General features: G+C 39.4%; 1 protein-coding gene across 3 annotated transcripts; it reads left to right on the top strand.

The window, feature by feature from the left end:
- Positions 1-3,955: 3,955 nt before the first annotated feature.
- On the top strand, positions 3,956-18,528 carry LOC113236978. Of its 3 annotated transcripts, none has more exons than XM_026473207.1 (12): positions 3,956-4,092; positions 4,740-4,859; positions 5,927-7,650; positions 7,753-10,045; positions 10,122-10,297; positions 10,388-10,637; positions 10,711-11,164; positions 11,241-11,344; positions 11,425-12,816; positions 13,033-13,267; positions 15,425-15,662; positions 15,744-18,528. In XM_026473207.1, the coding sequence occupies exons 2-11, from the start codon at positions 4,821-4,823 to the stop codon at positions 15,622-15,624; spliced, it is 6,867 nt and encodes a 2,288-aa protein (XP_026328992.1). In that variant the 5' UTR covers positions 3,956-4,092; positions 4,740-4,820; the 3' UTR covers positions 15,625-15,662; positions 15,744-18,528. The 3 variants fall into 3 exon arrangements, with proteins under 3 accessions (XP_026328992.1, XP_026328991.1, XP_026328993.1); XM_026473206.1 differs by having other exon boundaries at positions 15,425-15,589; positions 15,744-18,527; XM_026473208.1 differs by lacking the exon at positions 15,425-15,662 and having other exon boundaries at positions 15,744-18,527.
- Positions 18,529-19,971: the final 1,443 nt, after the last annotated feature.

Genomic DNA, 19,971 nt, shown 5'->3' with positions numbered 1-19,971 from the left:
TAACTTGTAGCGCAGCCATTCTGCGGTTCTGCCTATTGTTGAGTAATTTTTCGAAATATTTTAAAAAATGGAATTGACTTTAATTAAAATAGGACTTGGTATAAATAACCTCTTGTAACCGGGTCGTGAACCCGGTAATAATTATTATGAATAATTATGTCTTAAGTTTAGATATACCCATCTTTTGAAGGTATTAATAGCGTGAATTAGTGCGACAATACACGTTCTTTTTTTCCATCCGATAGTCTGATCCGACTATCGGAAGGCGCTCGTACCATATAATTGTATGAACGCTCAATACAAGGTGGTCCACGTCAGAAATAGCGTCCGATTTTATTATATAGTCTGAAGGCGCGCTCTCTATACTTTTGCGGGGAAACGAAATGCACGTCCGATTCTTCCCTCCGTCCTCCGATTTGCAGCGTTGCCAATGCGAATTATTCAAAATTCCCAAAAATCAAGGTTATTTTGGGGAGAGCAAAGGTCATATTTCCCACATTACGTAATAATATTTATTCATTCTCTGTATTTATTGTATTATTATTGTTACGCTTAAAAATATATTAAATAACTAAGAAAGTCAAAATGTGCCCATCTATTACATATACGTTATGCTATAATTAGAAATAAACTCAACAAGGTGAATTAAGTTTAAACCTTAATATTTAAGCTAGACGAATGGCAAGTTGTGATATTAAGGTCTATCCGTACATATCCGGGCCGTGTCCAGGACGTGGACGGGCCGTGCCAGGGACATGGACGGGCCGTGCCCGGGACGTGGACGGTTCGTGCTCCGTCAGGGGCTCAAAAAAATAACGTTGCGTTTATTTTCTATGAACTCGTCACACACGTCGTGAGTCGTGACGTGTATTGAGTGAATCCGATCCGATAGTCGGATCCGACCATCAGACACGAAATAGGACGTGTATTCCCGCGCTAAAACGAAATTATACAATAATTGGACAACATTGAAAAAATAATATTAATAGGTAAAAAAATCTTTAGGCTCCATTGACTTACAAATACAATTTAGGCTCCATCGTTTTCGTTGAGTATTCTTCTTCTTTATAATGATATAGCCACGATAGTCTATTCTATTCTATTTTCTTAATGGCGGCCACTAGGCTTGGGTCAGTGTCAGTTTCGATTAATGTTGTCAGTTAATATTATTCAATAATATCTTCTTGGCTCCATCGATACTATCGATGGTTCTGCCAATGTCTCGTTGAGTATCTTCTAGGGTGAAAAGTGAAAATCTTTAACTTTTGACAGATGTCCACTGTCAAATGTGGAAAAATATTTTTTAATACAGTTGCTCAAAACGTGGTATTTTTCGTACTACAAATCGTGCCGAAAGTTGCATTTTTCGCACTAGTGCTTTTTATTTTTCTATTTTTTTTTAAATTTACTGTTGTTTCAAGTCTCAGGGTCGTATTCCAGAACTGTACTCAATGCTCAAGTCAGGACTTGAGTATGATTTCAAGCACTGGCCATACGAGTACGACCCTAATGGCAAGGGCTTGAGTATGATTTTCAGTGCTTTAAATCATACTCAAGTCCTGACTTGAGCATTGAGTAGAGTTCTGGAATACGGCTCAGGGCCGTATTCCAGAACTGTACTCAATATTTTTCGTACTACAAATCGTGCCGAAAGTTGGATTTCTCGCACAAGTGCTTTTTATTTTTTTTGAATTTACTGTTGTTTCAAGTGTCAGGGTCGTATTCCAGAACTCTACTCAATGCTCAAGTCAGGATTTGAGCAAATTTGAGTACGATTTCAAGCACTGGAAATACGACCCTAATGGAAGGGACTTGAGTATGATTTCGAGTGCTTTAAACCATACTCAAATCCTGACTTGAGCATTGAGTAGAGTTCTAGAAGACGACTCTTAAACGCGTTTATTTAATATTTATGTACTTTGTGACGTAAGTCATTTGTCATCAAAATATATTTACTTACAAACACCTTATTTGTTTAAATTGCATAGGTGTTTTATAAAACAACGAGTTACATTTAATAATACCAAAATATTTTCCATAAAGATGGTTGAGTCAGTATTAACAATGACCGGAGGTGATTATTACGCGAGACCCATCGACATCATAACGTTAGATTATGATGTCGATGGCGAGACCGCTGCGCGCCGCACCACTAAAATAGTAATTTTATACTGGCAACAGTTGCCACATTGAAAAAAGTCGGTCAAAAAAAGTACTAACTTTTTTCACGTACTTTCCCGCCTTTTTCACTTACTTTTTTTAAAAATACTGTTTTATTTTACTTTCAATGTAGTTTTTTCGCGTAATAAAAAACGAGAAAAAATAAAAAGAAATATGAAAATGTATTAAAAAACATCGTTTGACACACTTGCGGATTTGTCATTTTCACTTGTCTCGAGCTCCATCCTCTAAGGTCTCGAGCCTCGTGAATAAAGACTAACTTCCGCACTTGTATCAAAAATAACTATTTCAAAATGGAAACTTTTTTATGACCCAACGCCCAAGACTCATTCTGCCCAACCTAACTCATAATTGTAGGTGCTTACTCAAAAAATGTAATTATGTTTTTTGTGCAGAAATAAAATAATGCGTTCTGCAGGTCTTCACGATCCGTATCATAGATGTCAATGTCATTAATATAGAATTCGTGAAATGGATCGAAAAATACTTACCGATTGACTGAACGAGGAGCTCGCTTATTACAAAGTAATTTGTGTAGCTTGCGTATCACAATCACAATCCATGTCAAAGAGATAACCCATATTATTTAAAATTGTTCAATATTATTATGCGTTATTATTCTAAGATTATTGGTATTGACTCGCGTCTATAGTATTGACTTGGATCGCGATGAATCCGAACGATTTTTGAAATACGCGGCACAAAATCGGCTTGTTTAAAACGGCCCATTCACTACATACATAGTAGTCAGGAGACTACTCACACACTATCCTGCATGTGGCTCACTTGGAGTCTCGCAGGACGCACTGCAGGATTGCAGGATGGCATGCACGCTGCGACAACATTCATAATCTTTCATTACGCGGCAGGCGGCAAGCCGGACTGCAATGCAGGATAATGAACCTTTTAATTCTTCATGCATGTTTAGGCGACGTTGTTTAGTTGTAATGTCCTACATGCATCTACGTGTTCGACTGTCGCTTCAAGGTGTAAAGCAAACGATCAATACCTACAGCGTGATTCAAGCTAAAATCTAAGCGCTCGCCCCAACTAAAAAATGAAACCTTCTAAAGAATACATACTTTGTGTGAAAATTATACGAAATGTTTCATTTGTTTACATTGTTTCCCCACGTATTATATCCTGATTAAAGTTTTATGTCGGCACACATTTAATTTTATAATCAAATTAGGAATTATTATTATTTACAACTTATTTACAACTTCTTAACAAGTGAGACACCTCACTTGTTAAACTAGCACAAAATGAACGTGGGTTTAGGTAAAACAAAACCCGGGAGCATAAAGTCTAAAGTCTTTTATTTCTATTGAATTTTATTGAAAGGTGTGCCAATATGATACATCTATACTTTTACGATATATAATACGTATATAAAAATAAATTATATTTGATTAAAGTATTTTTGTAAATCTCAAATTCTTTTGAACACATTCACAAAAATTACGAACGCAGCTGTAATGCAAAAGTATACATAAATTATCTGTGTTTTAAAAAAATAATTCAGTACCATTTTCATAGACAATTTCGTAGTTTCTTGAATTCCTTAAAATACTTATTTCATTAACTAGCCTTATTATTAAAATGAATTTATAATGGTAAATATTTGTATGTTATGATAATTAAAAATTTTTAACAATTAATATCTTATTTTCTTTTATTTGATAATAAATTATTTTGTAATTGGAGGAACCGGAAACTGTAGGTACTTCGACATGTATCGTGAAACCCCGTTGTTTTGTATCGAGAAAATGCAATGGCCGCCATCTTCGACTCTTGTGAATGTTTTGGTCGTAGTTTCGGTCTTTGAGGTCTATTTCATTTGTGCTATGCAGTTATTTGATGGAAATTGTTTCGCTACATCCTAAGTGTTATTAATACGTTTGCGCACAGGTTAGTACCGATTTCTTTTACCATTTTCTATAAAAGTGTTTACATCTGGATTTCGTTGCACTTAGCATTTGTGATGTTGTCATTTTCGTTTTGTATACAGTGTTTATCCTAGTCTGAATCGTTTTTATTCGAGAAATAATAGTATACAAGTCAATAATGTCTAGCTGAGGTGTTATAAATATACAAACCTCATTTTCGCATGTACTTATATTTCTCACCTCTTTGTTACTAAGAGGGCTAAATAAAGCATTTGTCGAAGTAATCCAAGTTATTTCGTTGGTGTAATCATTTATTTCAATGATATATTTCATATTTTAGGTTAGTGTTTACTTTTTTGATGTTTATTCGAGAGACATTTCAGTTTCCGTGCCACAATAATGGCGGCAGTGGATTAACCTATCCACTTAAAATGTTCAATTAATTACTAGCTACAGCGTTTATTGTGGTTTATTTTGGTGTTTTTCATTATATTTTCTCGTAGGAATTGGTAAAAGAATGACTTTCGCCTATTTCGTGGAACAATGACCTCGACTGTCATATCCTATTTATGGACTAAAAATATTATACGAAGAATATTATGATGTTCATCGCACATAAATATGAGAATTATGAAGACATATGGGTAACAAGTCAATTTTCGCTTGCAGTCACATGAAATAAAGTTTGGAGGCCCAGGTGCACTCCAAGGCGTCATCTCGGGCTTGACCCAAGATGATAATATACACAGCATGTCAACTACATCAGAATGTGAACCAGCGGCCCGGCAAGTGAGTACAGACTCTTTTCCTACTTGAACACATACTTTCCAAGCACCTATTAATCTTCCTAAATCTCTATAGTGATATATTTATTTTCTATACAGCTCTGTGAATTTTCTGAAGTCCAGATTTACTGTTTAGAGCTTTGAATTGTCTTATAACATCCTTGTTATCATTGGAATTTGTGTCCATTCTTATTGGTTTTTTTTACACACTTTCTATTTTGTATATAGTGTTAAATTTCTCAGTTAATCATTTATAAGTGTGACTGAAAATTATCCAAAAACTTAGTTGTTATTATGGATGATATGTTTTGTGACCATTATTTAGTGTGCGCTTAAGTTGATTGTACGTAAATAAAGATTTGTAAATCAATGTGTATTCATTAATAACCTTCATGTATAATTATGTTACCATATGCTTAGTATTTTCAGCCATATTGGTGAGTTTGTAATATATTTGGCATTTTTAACATTTCAAAGTGACTTATCGTAAATTGAAGTTGAATGAGGACAATTTTGATATGACATGTTATTCAAATTTGTACACGCAATGCAACATATGTTGATTGTATGATAATAAATTCATTCACTGGGGGACAGTGGCTGCTATCAATGCTGTTGCAAAGTTGTAATTTTGATTTAAGAGAGATCTCCAACTTGCTTGCTTTCGATTTGTAACTTAAACTTTAATTCAATCAGTGATTGTTGATTTGGACAATAAGATTTATTACTTCTTTTTAAGTTTCTCTCAAAGAGTTCTGCCAATGTTTAGTCATGGGTATTACACCTTTTTTTATTATGTTTAACTGCTTAACACTGCTTTTTAAGTCCACAACAGCTTCAGGAACCATATGGTTTGTGAAGCTGTTATGGACTATTATACTTTTCTATAAAAACAACATGTTAGGCCAATAAGATTTAATTGAAATGTTCCTAATGCTAATTATGTCCATGTATCTTTTATGAATTTTATTACAAATACCCCACGAGCACCTAAGATTGTCATTCTAAGTAGCCAAAATAATAATTAATATTTTATATTGAAACTGCATAATCTTATGTTGTTTGTTACAGGATTACAGGCCGGCCACCTCCAGTGAAAACATCTTTGAACATGTATTGGATCACAAACTAACAGATACTAATATGAGCCTACCAAGTGTTAGAACTCCTGTTTTGAGGGCTTTGCCCATTTCCCCTGTAGAGGGTGATCCAGAACCAGATTCCACAAACCATGAAAGCATCATTCAATCTGCACACAACAAATCAGATAAAGAAGTAGAGTATCACATTGCTGATAAAGGATGTGATACAGATTTGCCTGTTGAATCCATTTCTGGTATTGTCAGAATTGAAGAGGGTGCTGTTGATAATGTGGGGCATATTTCTTACCCTATTATTCAAGAAGGTGAAGATTCGACTGATGGAAACTATGTTGAAAACTCTGCCACTATCATTCAAGCTCCACTAAACACCGCGATAGTACAAAACGTCGCGAAACTGCCGCAGAATTTCACCATTAATGTTGATACTGCTACTGTTGGCAACATTACCACTTTGCAAAATTTATCCCAAGATGTATCTGGCAACCAAACATTATGGTTGCCTACAATTCTTGCAACCAGTGCTCCAACTACAGATAATAAAAGTGAGGAAGAGAGACAACAACCAGGACTCTCCCAGATCATAATAACCAGCGAAAGTTACGTCAGTGACACTAATCAAATTGGAAGGAGAGCTAACATTGTCACAGAGACTAATTATGTCAATCGACCTAAAGCATCAAAAGTGCAGATTTTAAGCAATATACCGATTCCTAAGAATCCCAACTATTCACAAATGCCATCACCTGTATATGGAGCTCAAAATCATGTATATGTAAGTAAGTTAAGTACGAATGTTGTCTCTCAAAAGCAACTAAACAATTCAGTACTTTGTACAAAGCCACCAAAAAGTCAATCTCTTATTGGCTGCTCCAACATATCTCCTACAGTAGTGAACAACAGTCCAATCAAGAATGTGTCTTATAGTCATTCATTTACTAAATCTACAAATCTGAATAAGACACTGAATAAAGTTAACAATGGTGCTAACCTGAATGCAATGGTCGCCGCCTCCTCTGGCAATACTCAATGTTATACTTTGTCTCGAGTTGTATCAGGACCCAATAAGATGTCAGTACATTCTGGAAGAAAATCTGTCAATGCATTTAAGGGTTCAAAAAACTCAAGTCAAGTGTCTGGTCAAAAGAACCAATCAAGAGCCATTAAGATAATACAACAGACCGGTTTAGTGCACAAATCAGAAGCCAAGACTTGGCCTGTAGCCAGTGTGGCTACATACAAGAGCCAACAGCCGATTTACGGTGTTGTGGATTCAAATACTTCCAAGATTATTCAGAAAGTGGGAAGTCCTCCGCATAAGACTCAAGCTCCTATGCCTTTGTCGAAATTCCCTTCAAAAGGGGAGCGTTTGGTACTTCAATCGCCATGTGGGCCAGTATTGATATCTACAGCGCCAATCAGTACAAGTCTGCCTAAAGGCCCGCATTACGTCCAGTCAGGATCGACACCAAACTTACGCTACGTGCAAACGTACGGATCAACGACGGAGCAGATCAATTCGGTAGCGCAAGTGTCAGCTAATCAGCAGTTGACTGCCCAGATACTTCAGTCGTTGTCACAGCCTAAGCTGATGTTTCAACCGAGTCCCAATGCAATTAATCATAGTTTAGCTCCACCGCCTCCAGTTGTTGAAGAGATAGATGTAAAACCAGTAAATCAAAAACGCATAGTCTTGTAAGTAAACCTACTTAATTGTTTACTGTAATTTTGTTATTGCTTTACCATGATTTTTTACTGTAATTGTTTTTTAATTATAATATTTATTTTATCTTTCAGTGGTGACAAATCTACACTTCTTACAGCAGATGATATAATTGGTATGGAAGAGAGACCCAATCTTAGTGAGGAATTCAGAAGATATTCCTTTCAGCCTTTGGCTTTTGTCATGCTTGACCATACATATGCATTACCAGCTCAGAAACAGCCTTCACCTACACCTCCAACCACGTCAGCTGCAAGTGTACCTCCAGCTATTATGTCACCAACGCAAATCACTTCGCCAATGAGTCCAGTAAAGAGAACCTCCCCTGTAATAATGTCTACTGCTAATTTCGAATTACCGATGACTGTTCCAACTAGTGCGGCCGGAGCTCCTATTCCAGTTACTTCTATTCCCATGGGAGCACTCACGTATAAACCGCAGCCACCGGCGCCGCCACCGCCACCGCCACCGCCGCAGGATGACGACGCCGCATCTGTCATATCATCCATAGACGGAGATAGAAGACAAGCAGATAGAGGTGGCAGCGACACAGAAACCGCTCCTGAGGGAGAAGATGAAGGAAAAACCAGGTGTATCTGCGATTTCACTCATGACGACGGGTATATGATTTGCTGCGATCGGTGTGGGGAATGGCAGCACGTTGATTGTATGGGTATTGACAGGCAGAATATACCGGATTCCTACATGTGTGAGTTGTGCCAGCCGAGGCTGATCGATCGTCGCCATGCTCGTGCCATTCAAATGAGAAAAAGAGAAGAATTGAGTGCTCTTGGCGCATCTGATTCTGAGTCATCAGAAACGGGACGTTTGCCAGGACAAAGACGAAAACGTCTCCTTACAGTTACAACTTACACAAATACCAGCGGATCATGCGTCACTACTTACAATTCGAGTATCCCAGTTCTGCCGCCTTTACCGCAACCATCGCTCACTTTGCCGAAACGTGGCCCCAAGCGGCCGAAGAAAACTGAAGTTATCAGAAAAGGAACTAAACGAAAGCTTGCGGAAAAAAGAGTAAAGAGGAAGAAGGAAATGATGATGAACAGAAGCAAGTATAACTCAAATATTTCTAACCAATCTCATTGGCAAGACTCTTACGAGCTTGCTATGACTAATCACTATAGCCCAGAGTTAAGAGCTAAAATAATGAAATATAGCAGCAAATTGGGTAATAATCCTAACATGGCGTCAGCGATCAATGCACACTTATGCACTACAGTTCCCCATGCTGGAGGAAAAATTCTAATTGCCACAAAGGATTTGAAAGAAAACACTCCCGTTATTGAACTTCGAGGCAAATACATGCTTTCAAATCAACACAGGCCACAATTACAGAGCTCCGCTAGAGCTGGCAGTCAAAAGCCAGGTCCCTTCGTATTCTTCTACAGATTACCAAAAGATAATACCCAAATATGCATCGATACACGAACATATGGCAATGAAGCCAGATTTGTTCGCCGATCATGTAAACCTAACGCGGAGCTCCAACACTGCATTGTCAAAGGTGCTCTTCACGTTTTTCTGGTAACTATCGGAGTTATTCAGTCGAATACAGAGATAACTGTTGGACATGACAATAACGGTGCGAAGCAGCCATGTGCTTGCGGCAATCCTAAACATTGTAAAGTAAACGGACTTACTTCTTTGCCTACTCGAAAGGGTATGGATTATCCACCAAGAGAAAAGCGAAGCAGGAATAGATGCTCAAGTTCATCTTCGCCTGTGTCGCCATCACCAACCCCAGTTACTCCTGTGAAGGAACAGCCACCCCCCATTACACCACTGAAATCGGAGAAAAAATCTCCAATAAAACATGAATATCCTCTGTCACCCGTTAAAAATGCCGTAGTTGCTCTAAATTTTGAAGAACCTATGAAGGCTGAAATATCGGAAGTAAAAACTGAAATAGATTTACTTGCTAAAGAAGAGATGAAACCGGAAATTGATGAACCAGATTTCGTAAAAACAGAACCTGAACCTCTAATGGCGGAGGAGAAAGTGGACGAGAAACTAGAAGATGTAAAGCCGGAACCAGAACCCAAACCTGAAATCATTGTTGAAGAAGAGGAAATAGAAGAAAAGCCGGAAGTCAAAATTGAAGAAACTCCAGTTTCCGACGACGAAAAGCCTCCAAAGTTCGAGGAGAAGAAACCTAAAGATGAGCCAAAAGATGAAGAAGAAAGACCTGTAACTCGGGAGTTCACTGCAAAGTCTGCCTGCCACGATAGATCATCGCGATCGAGCAGGAATACTTGTGTAAATCAAGATTCTATTGACGACAAAACTGACGACTCCCAGGATAAGATCCTAACTTCAAAAGAGAAAGAAAAAGAGAAACGGAAAATGGTAAGTATATCCTATCTTATTTTCTTAACGTCGACACAATACTTTCAAGGTAATGTTAATGTTTTATATTTTTCAGACTCGCGAAGAGCGCAAAATGGAAGCAATAATGAAAGCATTCGAGCGCATGGAAAAAGCTGAACAGCGGAAACAGGAGGTGAAAGAGAGGCAAAAGCGTCGTGAGTCTGACCCGCATCCCAACTCGTTTGAGAAGGACGAGGACGACGATCACTGCGGTTCCAAAAAACGGAAGAAGTAAGCGTTCCACGACACGCTCTAAGTAGGCGATGATAACGGCGTTCCGTTAGATGATGCGAGAATAAATCACAATTATTACTTTCATAGGCGCAAGGGGCGAGCCCGCACTACATCACAATCCAACCGACGCCGCCTTAACTCCGCTGACAGCGATATGGTGACTTCAGGCGACGAAGCCCCGCGGTCGCCGCCGCGTGTGTCGTTACCGCGCCGCGCGTCGCACAATGCGTCTCACAACACGTTACATAGCACATCGAATAGCGCGTCTCTCAGCGTCCAGCCCGCGCTACAGCCGCAGCCAACGCCGGCATTGCTGCCCGACCCGCACACCCCAGAGGTGAGCCCCGTTCATTTTCTTGCTGGCAAATACTTAAATACATTTTTAGTACTAATGAATCCCCTTATTTCAGAATCTCGGCGTGAGTTCCACCTGCGTCCTCGTGGAAGCCGCGCTCGGCTCCGTGGAGTCCGCGTTCAAACTCCCCAAAACCAAGAAGACGATCGCCACCGAGTGGCTCGGTCGCTCGCCGGAGCGGACGCCGTCGCCGTACCGGTCCCCGTACAGGCCGGCGCTCGTGTCGGCGCCGTCTCTGGAGAGCCTCGTGCGCGTGGCCTCGACCATGATCGGTGACCTGAGCGGGCACGACATGGAGCCCGAGGACGAGGCGGCCCGCTCGTCGCCGCCGAGGACGCCCGGCCGCGACCGCGACCGCAACCGCCCGCCCAAGAAGTCCAAGCGCGTCACTCGCAGCACGCCGCCAGCCGAGGTCGTGGAAGTGGCACCGCCGGTGGTCCCGCAGCACAGTGCGAAGAAACGTTGGTTGCGGCAGGCCATTAGCGAGGAAAGCGACTCGCCATGTCCAGGTTTGTCTTCGACTAGTACGAGATCTTTTATTTTCGCAGTCGATTAAAATCTGCTCTGTGCTACGTTAAAGTGTAGACGCTTTCGTTTCAGAATCTCCGCCCAATGAGATGGTTACGCCATTGAAAAAGAGGCGATTAGCGAGAGAATCGCTGTCGTGCGAACAAAATACTATTGTGCCTGTAAGTTGGAATTACTATTTTAAGCTTACTTATGTGACTTTGTTTCTCAGTTCGTTGTTAAAGTATTATTTTTTGTGCAGTGTAATGATGAAACTTCGCCTGTATTGACATCTGAAGACTCCCCGGTCAAAGATGACCCGCAAACGAGTCTCCGACAGTACAAAGTGAGGAACATCATGGATAGCATCTACGGCAGAGATCGAACGCGGTCCGACAGCGGCCAAGGCTCCGACGATCAGTGCAACATCGACAACGACGTCCTCAATGTCAACATTGGAGGGCCACACGACAGCGAACACATCAGGAGGATAATCGGAGTACCGACCCCTGAAGAAGAATTACCCCCAGAGATACCGCAGCCGGAGGAAATGAAAAGTAACAACAACAACATTGAAGAGGAGAGTGGGTACAACAAAGTAGTCCCTATGGAAATCGACACGACAATGCCGCAGCCAAAAATAGAGTCCAATGACAACAGTAACAGTGAAATTAAAGAAATGGAAAGCCCAAACGAGAAACTGAACAGCAGTCAGTCGGCAGACACTAGCGGCAACTCATCGCCGCAACGTGACGAAATGGACGACATTCAGAAGAAAATCCACTCATTCCATACAGAGAACATTCTAATACTCAAAAGCAGGAACAAGAAGCCGCCAAAAGAAAAGCGGAAGAAAGTGAACTTAAATTTCGATCTCAACATGGTAGATGACCAAATCAGTATTCAGTTGCGTACTGACGACACGAATAGCTCCAAGTCGTCGGATGTTAATGGAGATATGAATGACGACATGAGTAATTCGGTTCACGATGACGCAAAGTTGCACGTGTCGCCGGAAAATATTCCTCTTCCACCAGTGGAGTCGATACCGCTACCGGCGCCGGAGAATATTCCTTTACCCGAGGAACCAAGTCCCATGCCAGTCATACCACCGCCCGAAGCGATACCCCTACCAGAGGAGCCGATGAAGCCTATAAAACCGGTGGTCAGGTTAACCACGCCGCCTCCTGAGAAATCTGAAGAGATTTGTTTCGGTCTCGATAGACCCTCAGTTCTCGACAACGCTAACACACCATTCTTATCACGCTTCAGCTCAACAGGGTTGTTCTCGGGTATATTCAGCAACATGAACCAATCGTTCAACATGGACAGCGCAATAAACGAGAACGTCCCCAACATGTCTATAATAAAGAGTGCAATAGATAGGACTACAAGTTTAGAGAGTAGTTTGTTTGACAAAGACAGTATTACGCCAGTGGACGAGTTGAAGAGCGTTCAGGAGATACTGACTCGTGTGAACAATATGGACTCTAATAACAGTGTGTTACTGTCAGGCGTGTTAAAAAGCTCGAATAAATCGAGCTTGCTGCCGTCGCCTTCTCCGAAGGCTACCGCCAAGCCGTACGGCGCGCGGAGTAACGACCCCCGACTGAACCCTCCTCCTACGGAAAAGCCCAAACCAGTCAGAAGAAAGGTAAGTTTCAACTCGACTTCAACTGCTGCGCGAGTCGCGATTTTGCTAATGCGAGTTGTTTGTATAACCTCAAATGTGAATTACAGTGAAATTTTTTATTAAAAAAAACATTGCTAGGTCTATGAGACTATGTCTATTTAATTTTGAGTTAGTCGTCATTGCTAAGATAATGATCGCAATCAGTAGCAATAGTTGCTTATAGAAACCTGGTTGCAGCTCTCTATAACGGAGTACCGCAAACGGCACAAGGGTGCGGCAGCTAGCGACGAGGGCGGCGCGGAGGGCCGCAGAGGGCCGGACGTTGAGGGAGGGCCCGAGTGGTCGTCGGAGTCCTCGGGCGGGTCGGGCGCCGGTCTGTCGCCGCAGCGGCTCGACGCCGCCGCGCAGGCCGCCGCTGATGAACTTGAGCAGCGCTTACACCGCGACCTCTCCGCCACTCATTTGCCTAAAGGTAACCTGACGTGTCCCAGCATATCAAGCGGCTAGCCCTTTGTTTCCTACGAATGTCATTCTCTCGTTATTTTCACCAATTCATCAAGGACTGCAACACCTAACGATACGATGTCAGTCACTATTTACAGTGTACAACAATTCGATGTATTTATTGCGTATTTTCCACAACCACACATTCGCATTGAATGGAAAGTGCGTATTGTTATTAATATTAATTTTCCAATTACTATGTTAGTAAGCAACGCACTATAAATATTGCAGTTGTTTAATATAAATCAATTCAATTGATCTTAATTCCAAGTAATTACAATTCACAGTCCACATAGCAGGGTGTAGACACACTCGATTAGCGAGCGATTGTTGATTTTCGTCGAGACCGTACTGGTTAACGCTAACAATCTATCATTCAGTGATTATTTCTATAAGCGTGTTTAGGAAAAAAAATATTCAAATGTAACCTTTGCATCTCCTAATTTTGTATATAATAATAAGCTATGAAGAAGAATGATTTAATTTGTCAGTTGAACATTAAGTTAGTAAATTACATAAAGAAAAACCTGAGTTACGTATTTTACTAGCTCATATGTTCATCTAAATACATGAGAACTTTCTGAGCCACTTCCTAATGGCATTATTAACTAACACTAGATCTTCGGTGTTTTGTAGAATATATAAACGATATTTTGAAAAAAAAAATACCACAGGTTTTAGGTTTAAACAACTGTTTTAAAATATTTACGTCCTGCTTTAAAATTCAGTTTTGGTTTTAATTAAGTATAAGTTTTTAAAATGCAATTAATACACGACGTAAATATTTCAAAACAGCCATGAAAACCTTGAACATCTGAAAAAGTTTTCGATATGTCGCTTACGCCTGACGTTTCTGCAAAACGCCGACAACATGTTCTCAACGTAGTTGTAAACCCACAACAGTTAATTGAGGGAGTGAAGGAAACGGGCAGTTACGTCAACAAACAATTGCCCGAGTATACCTATAAGTATCCGGTATACCTCAACTTATCGAAAATAACTTTGCACGTACCTATGTATGAGGCGTGAATATATGATTTATCATGAAGTGCTTTTAACGCGAGCCTACGTTTTAGGAGGTGAGACAGGGGGCCGCGTCCCTCAATTCGCGTACTGAAAATTAATATGAATGAAAATAACAGCAGGCGGCGAAAACTTGATACATACTTTGTGATTTTTTGCTAAATAACAGTAAAGCATTTTCTGCATATTTTATTCAAACATGAATAATTCTTCTGAAATTACCACTTAAAATATCCAATGTTAGATACATTAATACAGATACCTAAGTCTACGTACGTAAGCAAAAGCTAGTAAAGTACGAGTTATTTGTGTCACCAGTTAACTCGCGCACTCAAACATATGTCGAGTCCATAGACAAATAATGGCTGCAAAGACCTTGGACATACTGGCTTTACAACAATACTGCGTTGTAACAGATTGTAAAATTAATTATTCATACATGTAGCTTTTTGCGTTCATCACATACTCGTATACTAAGATATACTACGTCCGTTCATACACGTGCCGAGCCAATGGAGCGTTTCGTTATACGATTTTTTAACTCGATTTTTATAGCAAAAACCTTATTACAAAGTCATAAAGTTCATTGTCATTTGCGAGCTCGTAGATTTAAATTTTTCTGAACTTTTATCAGCTTCGTAAAAGTACTATTTGTTCATGCTTATGTAATTATTATCTGGAATGACGAACACATTTGTCCATTTTATAAACATCGGAATGTTAACATCCTTTATGCAATTAATTATGTTACTATTTATAAAAGTTGAAAACATTTTTTTTTATTATGTAATAGATTTGAAGGTCGCCACTAAACTTTTGTATATTGATGCAGGCAGTTATAACCATTCGTAATTTGTGTATGGGCCCGTTGATGATTAACGATCGTTGTTTATGTATGATACCGTTACAAACACCCAACAACTTGTACCAATTAATATTTGTATTTGAAACTGGACCGCACGAGGAGAATCAGGAAGGGGGAGGAGAGGCCCGGTTCCAAGGTCGCCGTCACGACTGTATTACGTACAGCGAGTAATTAAGCGGCAGATTGAGTGTGGTAGATCGAAGTGCAGGCTAACGAGTGATGGGTGGTGTGGTGCAGGCGTGTTCGACGCGCGCGCGACGGGCGCCGAGCGCGTGCGCGAGAACCTGAGCGTGCGCCTGCGCCGCGAGTTCGGGCTGGCGCTGCCGGACGACGAGGACAGCCGCCACGCCGCGGCCACCGCCGCCTCGTCGCCCGCCTCGGCCGTAGCGCCTCTCACGCCGGGTAATTACTCCTGCCACTTAGCATCAGAGCCGTAGCTCGCGGGCCCTATACACGTGTTGATTCCTACTCACCGGTGCGGGGATATTGCTTTTTGTGCCAAATTTTCCAGTCGCGTGTTTCCAGTGTGGTTTTTAACGGTTCGTTTTGTCCGCAGACGGCGTGTCGTCGGCGAAGCGCTGCGACAGGTAGAGCCGGCGCGCCTCGCTATAAATAACATATTTTTGTAAATCTCATCGACGCCGGCCCGTCGTCGTCTGTAATATAATAATTAATATAAATTTTGTATGGACTCGCGTAGGAGCGCTCTCGCGCAAATTGTATATTTCCGTTTCACTTCTACGTTTTATTTGTCACGGTTTTTCTGCAAGTACAAATTGTTTTTATTTCCCTTTGTACATACTGTATATAGAAGAGTTTAAGATAAGGTAGGGAACCTACTCGGTACGTATGTGTATGTATAACGATTTAAAAAGATTTTTTATATATGTACACTGTTTATGTATCTTATTGATATGTTTTATTTATTATCGATCTATATGATGGCGCGTCCAGGGAACGACGGCTAAGATTTTGTACGCATAATGTTTAAGTAAATTATAGTTGTTTTTATTATTTGTTTTATATTTTTAGCGTATATGGGGTCCACTGACCCGTCCTAGGTGTCTAGGTCTCGTTAGTGTTAGACGTTTGAACTATAAGAATTTAGAAATGTGTCGACAGATTCGCATTAGCCATTTTAGAGGGTAAATCTGTGTTATAATAATTTAAGTGAGCGCATGTTTGTGCAGTGTTGTCTTTGGTCCATCATACAAGGCCGCGTCAGCAGCTGGGGAGGGTCCGTCGACGCCGCGCTATTAATACTGCAGCTTGCGGGGCGCAGCGGTGGCAGCGGCTGGCACCGCGCCCGCACACTGCCCGTCCGGGATCGACAGTCACCCTTGGATGTACTTGGCAACTGTTCTAAAGATTCTTTTCATCCGCGTCCGTCTGAAGCGGATGACAATAGCTTTGAAATCAACTGACGTTTTTGTTTAGTTGATTGAATTCGCGAGGTTTATTAAGTTTGCTTTTATTTGTCTGAGTTTTTGAGTCAGATTAGGAAACGGAAACGTAGCCAGTAAAGATAGCAGTCTATGGGATCGATAGAGCACTTAAATTGTACCGCAACAACGAATCGGTGTCGTGACGGCCTTTGGGCTTACCTTGTACATAGTCTTCCGATACCCAGTGATTCGAGTGAGTGATTTGCAAAATATTCTGTTTGTTATAATTAGGATCTCGTTATGCATTCTTTGGCTATTAGCTGGGAGACAAGTTACGCATTTGTACACTCAAACATTTGTTATTTACGGCGAATGATGTAAACTGTACGAACGAAATTAACATCACTTTGGAGTATTTTGAGTCGAATTAGGGCCACAATTTCTGTGCATTTCTTATTATAGTAACGAATGAAATCTTAGATGTTAGATTATTCCCAGTGCCCATCCTTAAACTTGCTCAAAATTAAAGCGAAAGTATTTTTGGATGTCCGAAGAAATAAGAAATAAGTTTTGGATTAACTGAAAATGCCTTTTTGTGTTGTGAGCCGTTTTGAGGACTCGTTAGAATATTTATAATAGGATTTTGGTGTCCTTTTTTTTGTAATATTTATCTTTGATTTTGACTTTCGTTCCTTCTGCGCGGCAAAGCCGTTTTTCAGTGTTCATATTATTTCCAATTGAGTTTAGTTGGTAAACTCGTCACTTGGTGGTGTTCGTGGTCTGTGAGAGTGTACTTGTGCAGTACAATTTGTTCCGAATTTCATTAGTCATTTGTGTTTCGTCGCGTTGTGGTTTCCGCGTGTTCGTTTTCAACCATGAACTATGTACTGTGAAGTATCCACCACGAGATACTGGGAAATATCTACTTAAAATTGCAATGAAAGTGTTCTTCGCATAATCATAATAAAAATCTAGATTTTAGTCACTTGTTGCAATAATTTGCCTAAAGGCACAGAATTAGTAAATAGAGATTTGAACACAAGATGGTTTAACTGCTTTTTATTCAATTATTTTATTATATTTTTGTATTGTAAAAAGCGTTTTTTATAATATTTGAATTCAATCAATTTAGATATAATGATCGAATCCTGCAGCCAGTCTTGAGTGATATCGTCGTTTGTCTTAACATGAAATGGATAAATATATTTTGATCTGGTTGTTTAATAGAATTTCTCGCTTATTGTCGGGTGTTAAAGTGTATTTTGCTGTGACCGTTAGCCTTTGAAGCTTTTACGTGACCGTTAGCATTTGAAGCTTTTACAATCTCGATGTTTGTTAAAAACGTAGGTGGAAATGAGACGCCGTCGATGTAGAATATTTCGATAAGGATGACTCGTCTGTTGATTAACTATTTATTTAGGTTTTTGACGGACGGCTCTCCACTATAGTACCTATTAGTTAATTCCTAGCAACTCGTATATAGAAAATAATTATTATTGTGCAAACTCAGGCTGGCATTAATAGTGATCTGAAGTGTAACCGCCTACCATTCTACACTACACTTTACAAGGCAGCATTATGTACATAGTGTTAAATGAAATATTTAGAGCAATTACAATAGTTGTAGCACCAGTTGGTCGCGGCATAATGCGTTTTAACATGTTTCTGTAGTATATTAGAAAATCTTTGTGATAAATCTTCTTTATAATATCATTCAGTAGAGAAACAATGTCTGTATATATTATTATAATTATTAATGAGTAAGTAAAAGCTATATTTTGTTATGGTGAACAAAAAGCGGACACTCGTTTGCCATATGATCCTGATTTAGTATATTTTGTGATTGCATCCACCTTTTCTATTCTCTTCCCTTGTTCAGTTTGTAAGGTATTTCGATGTAACAATGGAATATTTTGCAATATTATATAATTTTATCTCTTTAAGTGGATCATAAAAATAGAGCTGTATATTATCCAGATGTTAAATATTATTATTTCTTTCTTAATGTTTGAACTAAGCATGTAAAATTTAAAATAATAATATAGAATAAAAGATGTTATGATAATTAATTACATAAAATCTTCGTTTGAATCCGCTGCCTTTTCCTTCCGTCCATTCAAGCATCCCTACAAAAAATAAACACAAGTCTTTTGCGCACACGCACCTACACAAACAGGTTATGAAATAAAAGACTCCTTTGCGTAAATTATTTTAACATTTAATTCTTAGACATTTGTATTTACAAAATATAAAACTATAAATTTAACATCATAATATATCTAAACGCAACCTTATATAAAATCGGACACTGCACTAAACTACAACTCTGCAAAGTAGCACAGAATTAAACAATTCTCATCAACGTCTATAAAATATATATGTATATATACACAAATTGACTTGATATGACAATTTTTGGTAACTTTTAAACAAATCAAATTCATGAGCTTAATTAAACTTAAAAAAAGGTAACTTTCTGTGCTAATTAGCCAAGCTGTAGATGGCCTCAAATTACAACATTACATAAAACCTCAGTCTTTATAAAAGTCCAAACTGTAGACACAATTTGAAGTCCTTTTCTTTTATAATCATTATAAGATACTATTAATTACAATCTAATTTGAAATAATATTTTTTCGTATGCTTTAAAGCATATTTGAAGTTACGCGGCTTTGTCTGTTGCCTTCATACAGGTCTGTCAACAACGATGCATAACTTGCAAAAATGCATACCAACGTGTATGCGAGTAAAGTGACAAACCCGCGAACCTTCAATATGACTTGATGAGAATCCCACGGGGTATTAAAACATGGGTTCGTTTCGTACGTACCCGTAATAAAGTCCTAAAGATATATATTCACCTGTCTGAAACACCTCTGTAACGAAAGGCAAAGCGTGTTCTCGTACTAGGTGCATTTTAATAGCACGTTAACTGGATCACAAATGCATACCGATTAGTACAGTTAGCGCGAAACAGTCGTATTGCAATTTAGCAGTCCGAATGCGTCTCCCCTTCGGTACAATCGGTCTACTTTTCCGATCAGTCCACTTTCAGTATTCCTCTACTTTCTCGATCGGTCCACTTGTTTTACCCGATCCGTCCATTTCCCATTTCATCTACTTTCCCGATCGGTTCACTTTTCGAAATAGTCCACTTTGCAAGATAATAAAATTTTACAAAAAAAAATCGTTTTATAAATTTTCAAAGGCAGTTTGTAATTGCAGATTGTCATGGAGTACCTTTTTTATTTTCTGATAATGATGGCCGCTTTACGTTAACCATGATTTGAAAAAACAAAATCAAGTAGACAATTCGTTTTTAACCGACTTCAAAAAAGGAGGAAGTTCACAATTCGACTGTATTTTTTTTTATATACGCTCTAAATCAACGGTATTTGG

This window comes from Hyposmocoma kahamanoa, unplaced genomic scaffold (genome assembly GCF_003589595.1).
Source record: "Hyposmocoma kahamanoa isolate Upper Pololo Valley unplaced genomic scaffold, ASM358959v1 92, whole genome shotgun sequence".
In the NCBI taxonomy this organism is placed as follows: domain Eukaryota; kingdom Metazoa; phylum Arthropoda; class Insecta; order Lepidoptera; family Cosmopterigidae; genus Hyposmocoma; species Hyposmocoma kahamanoa.
The sequence above is the reverse complement of the archived record's forward strand: the minus strand, read 5'-3'. Positions and strand labels throughout refer to the sequence as shown.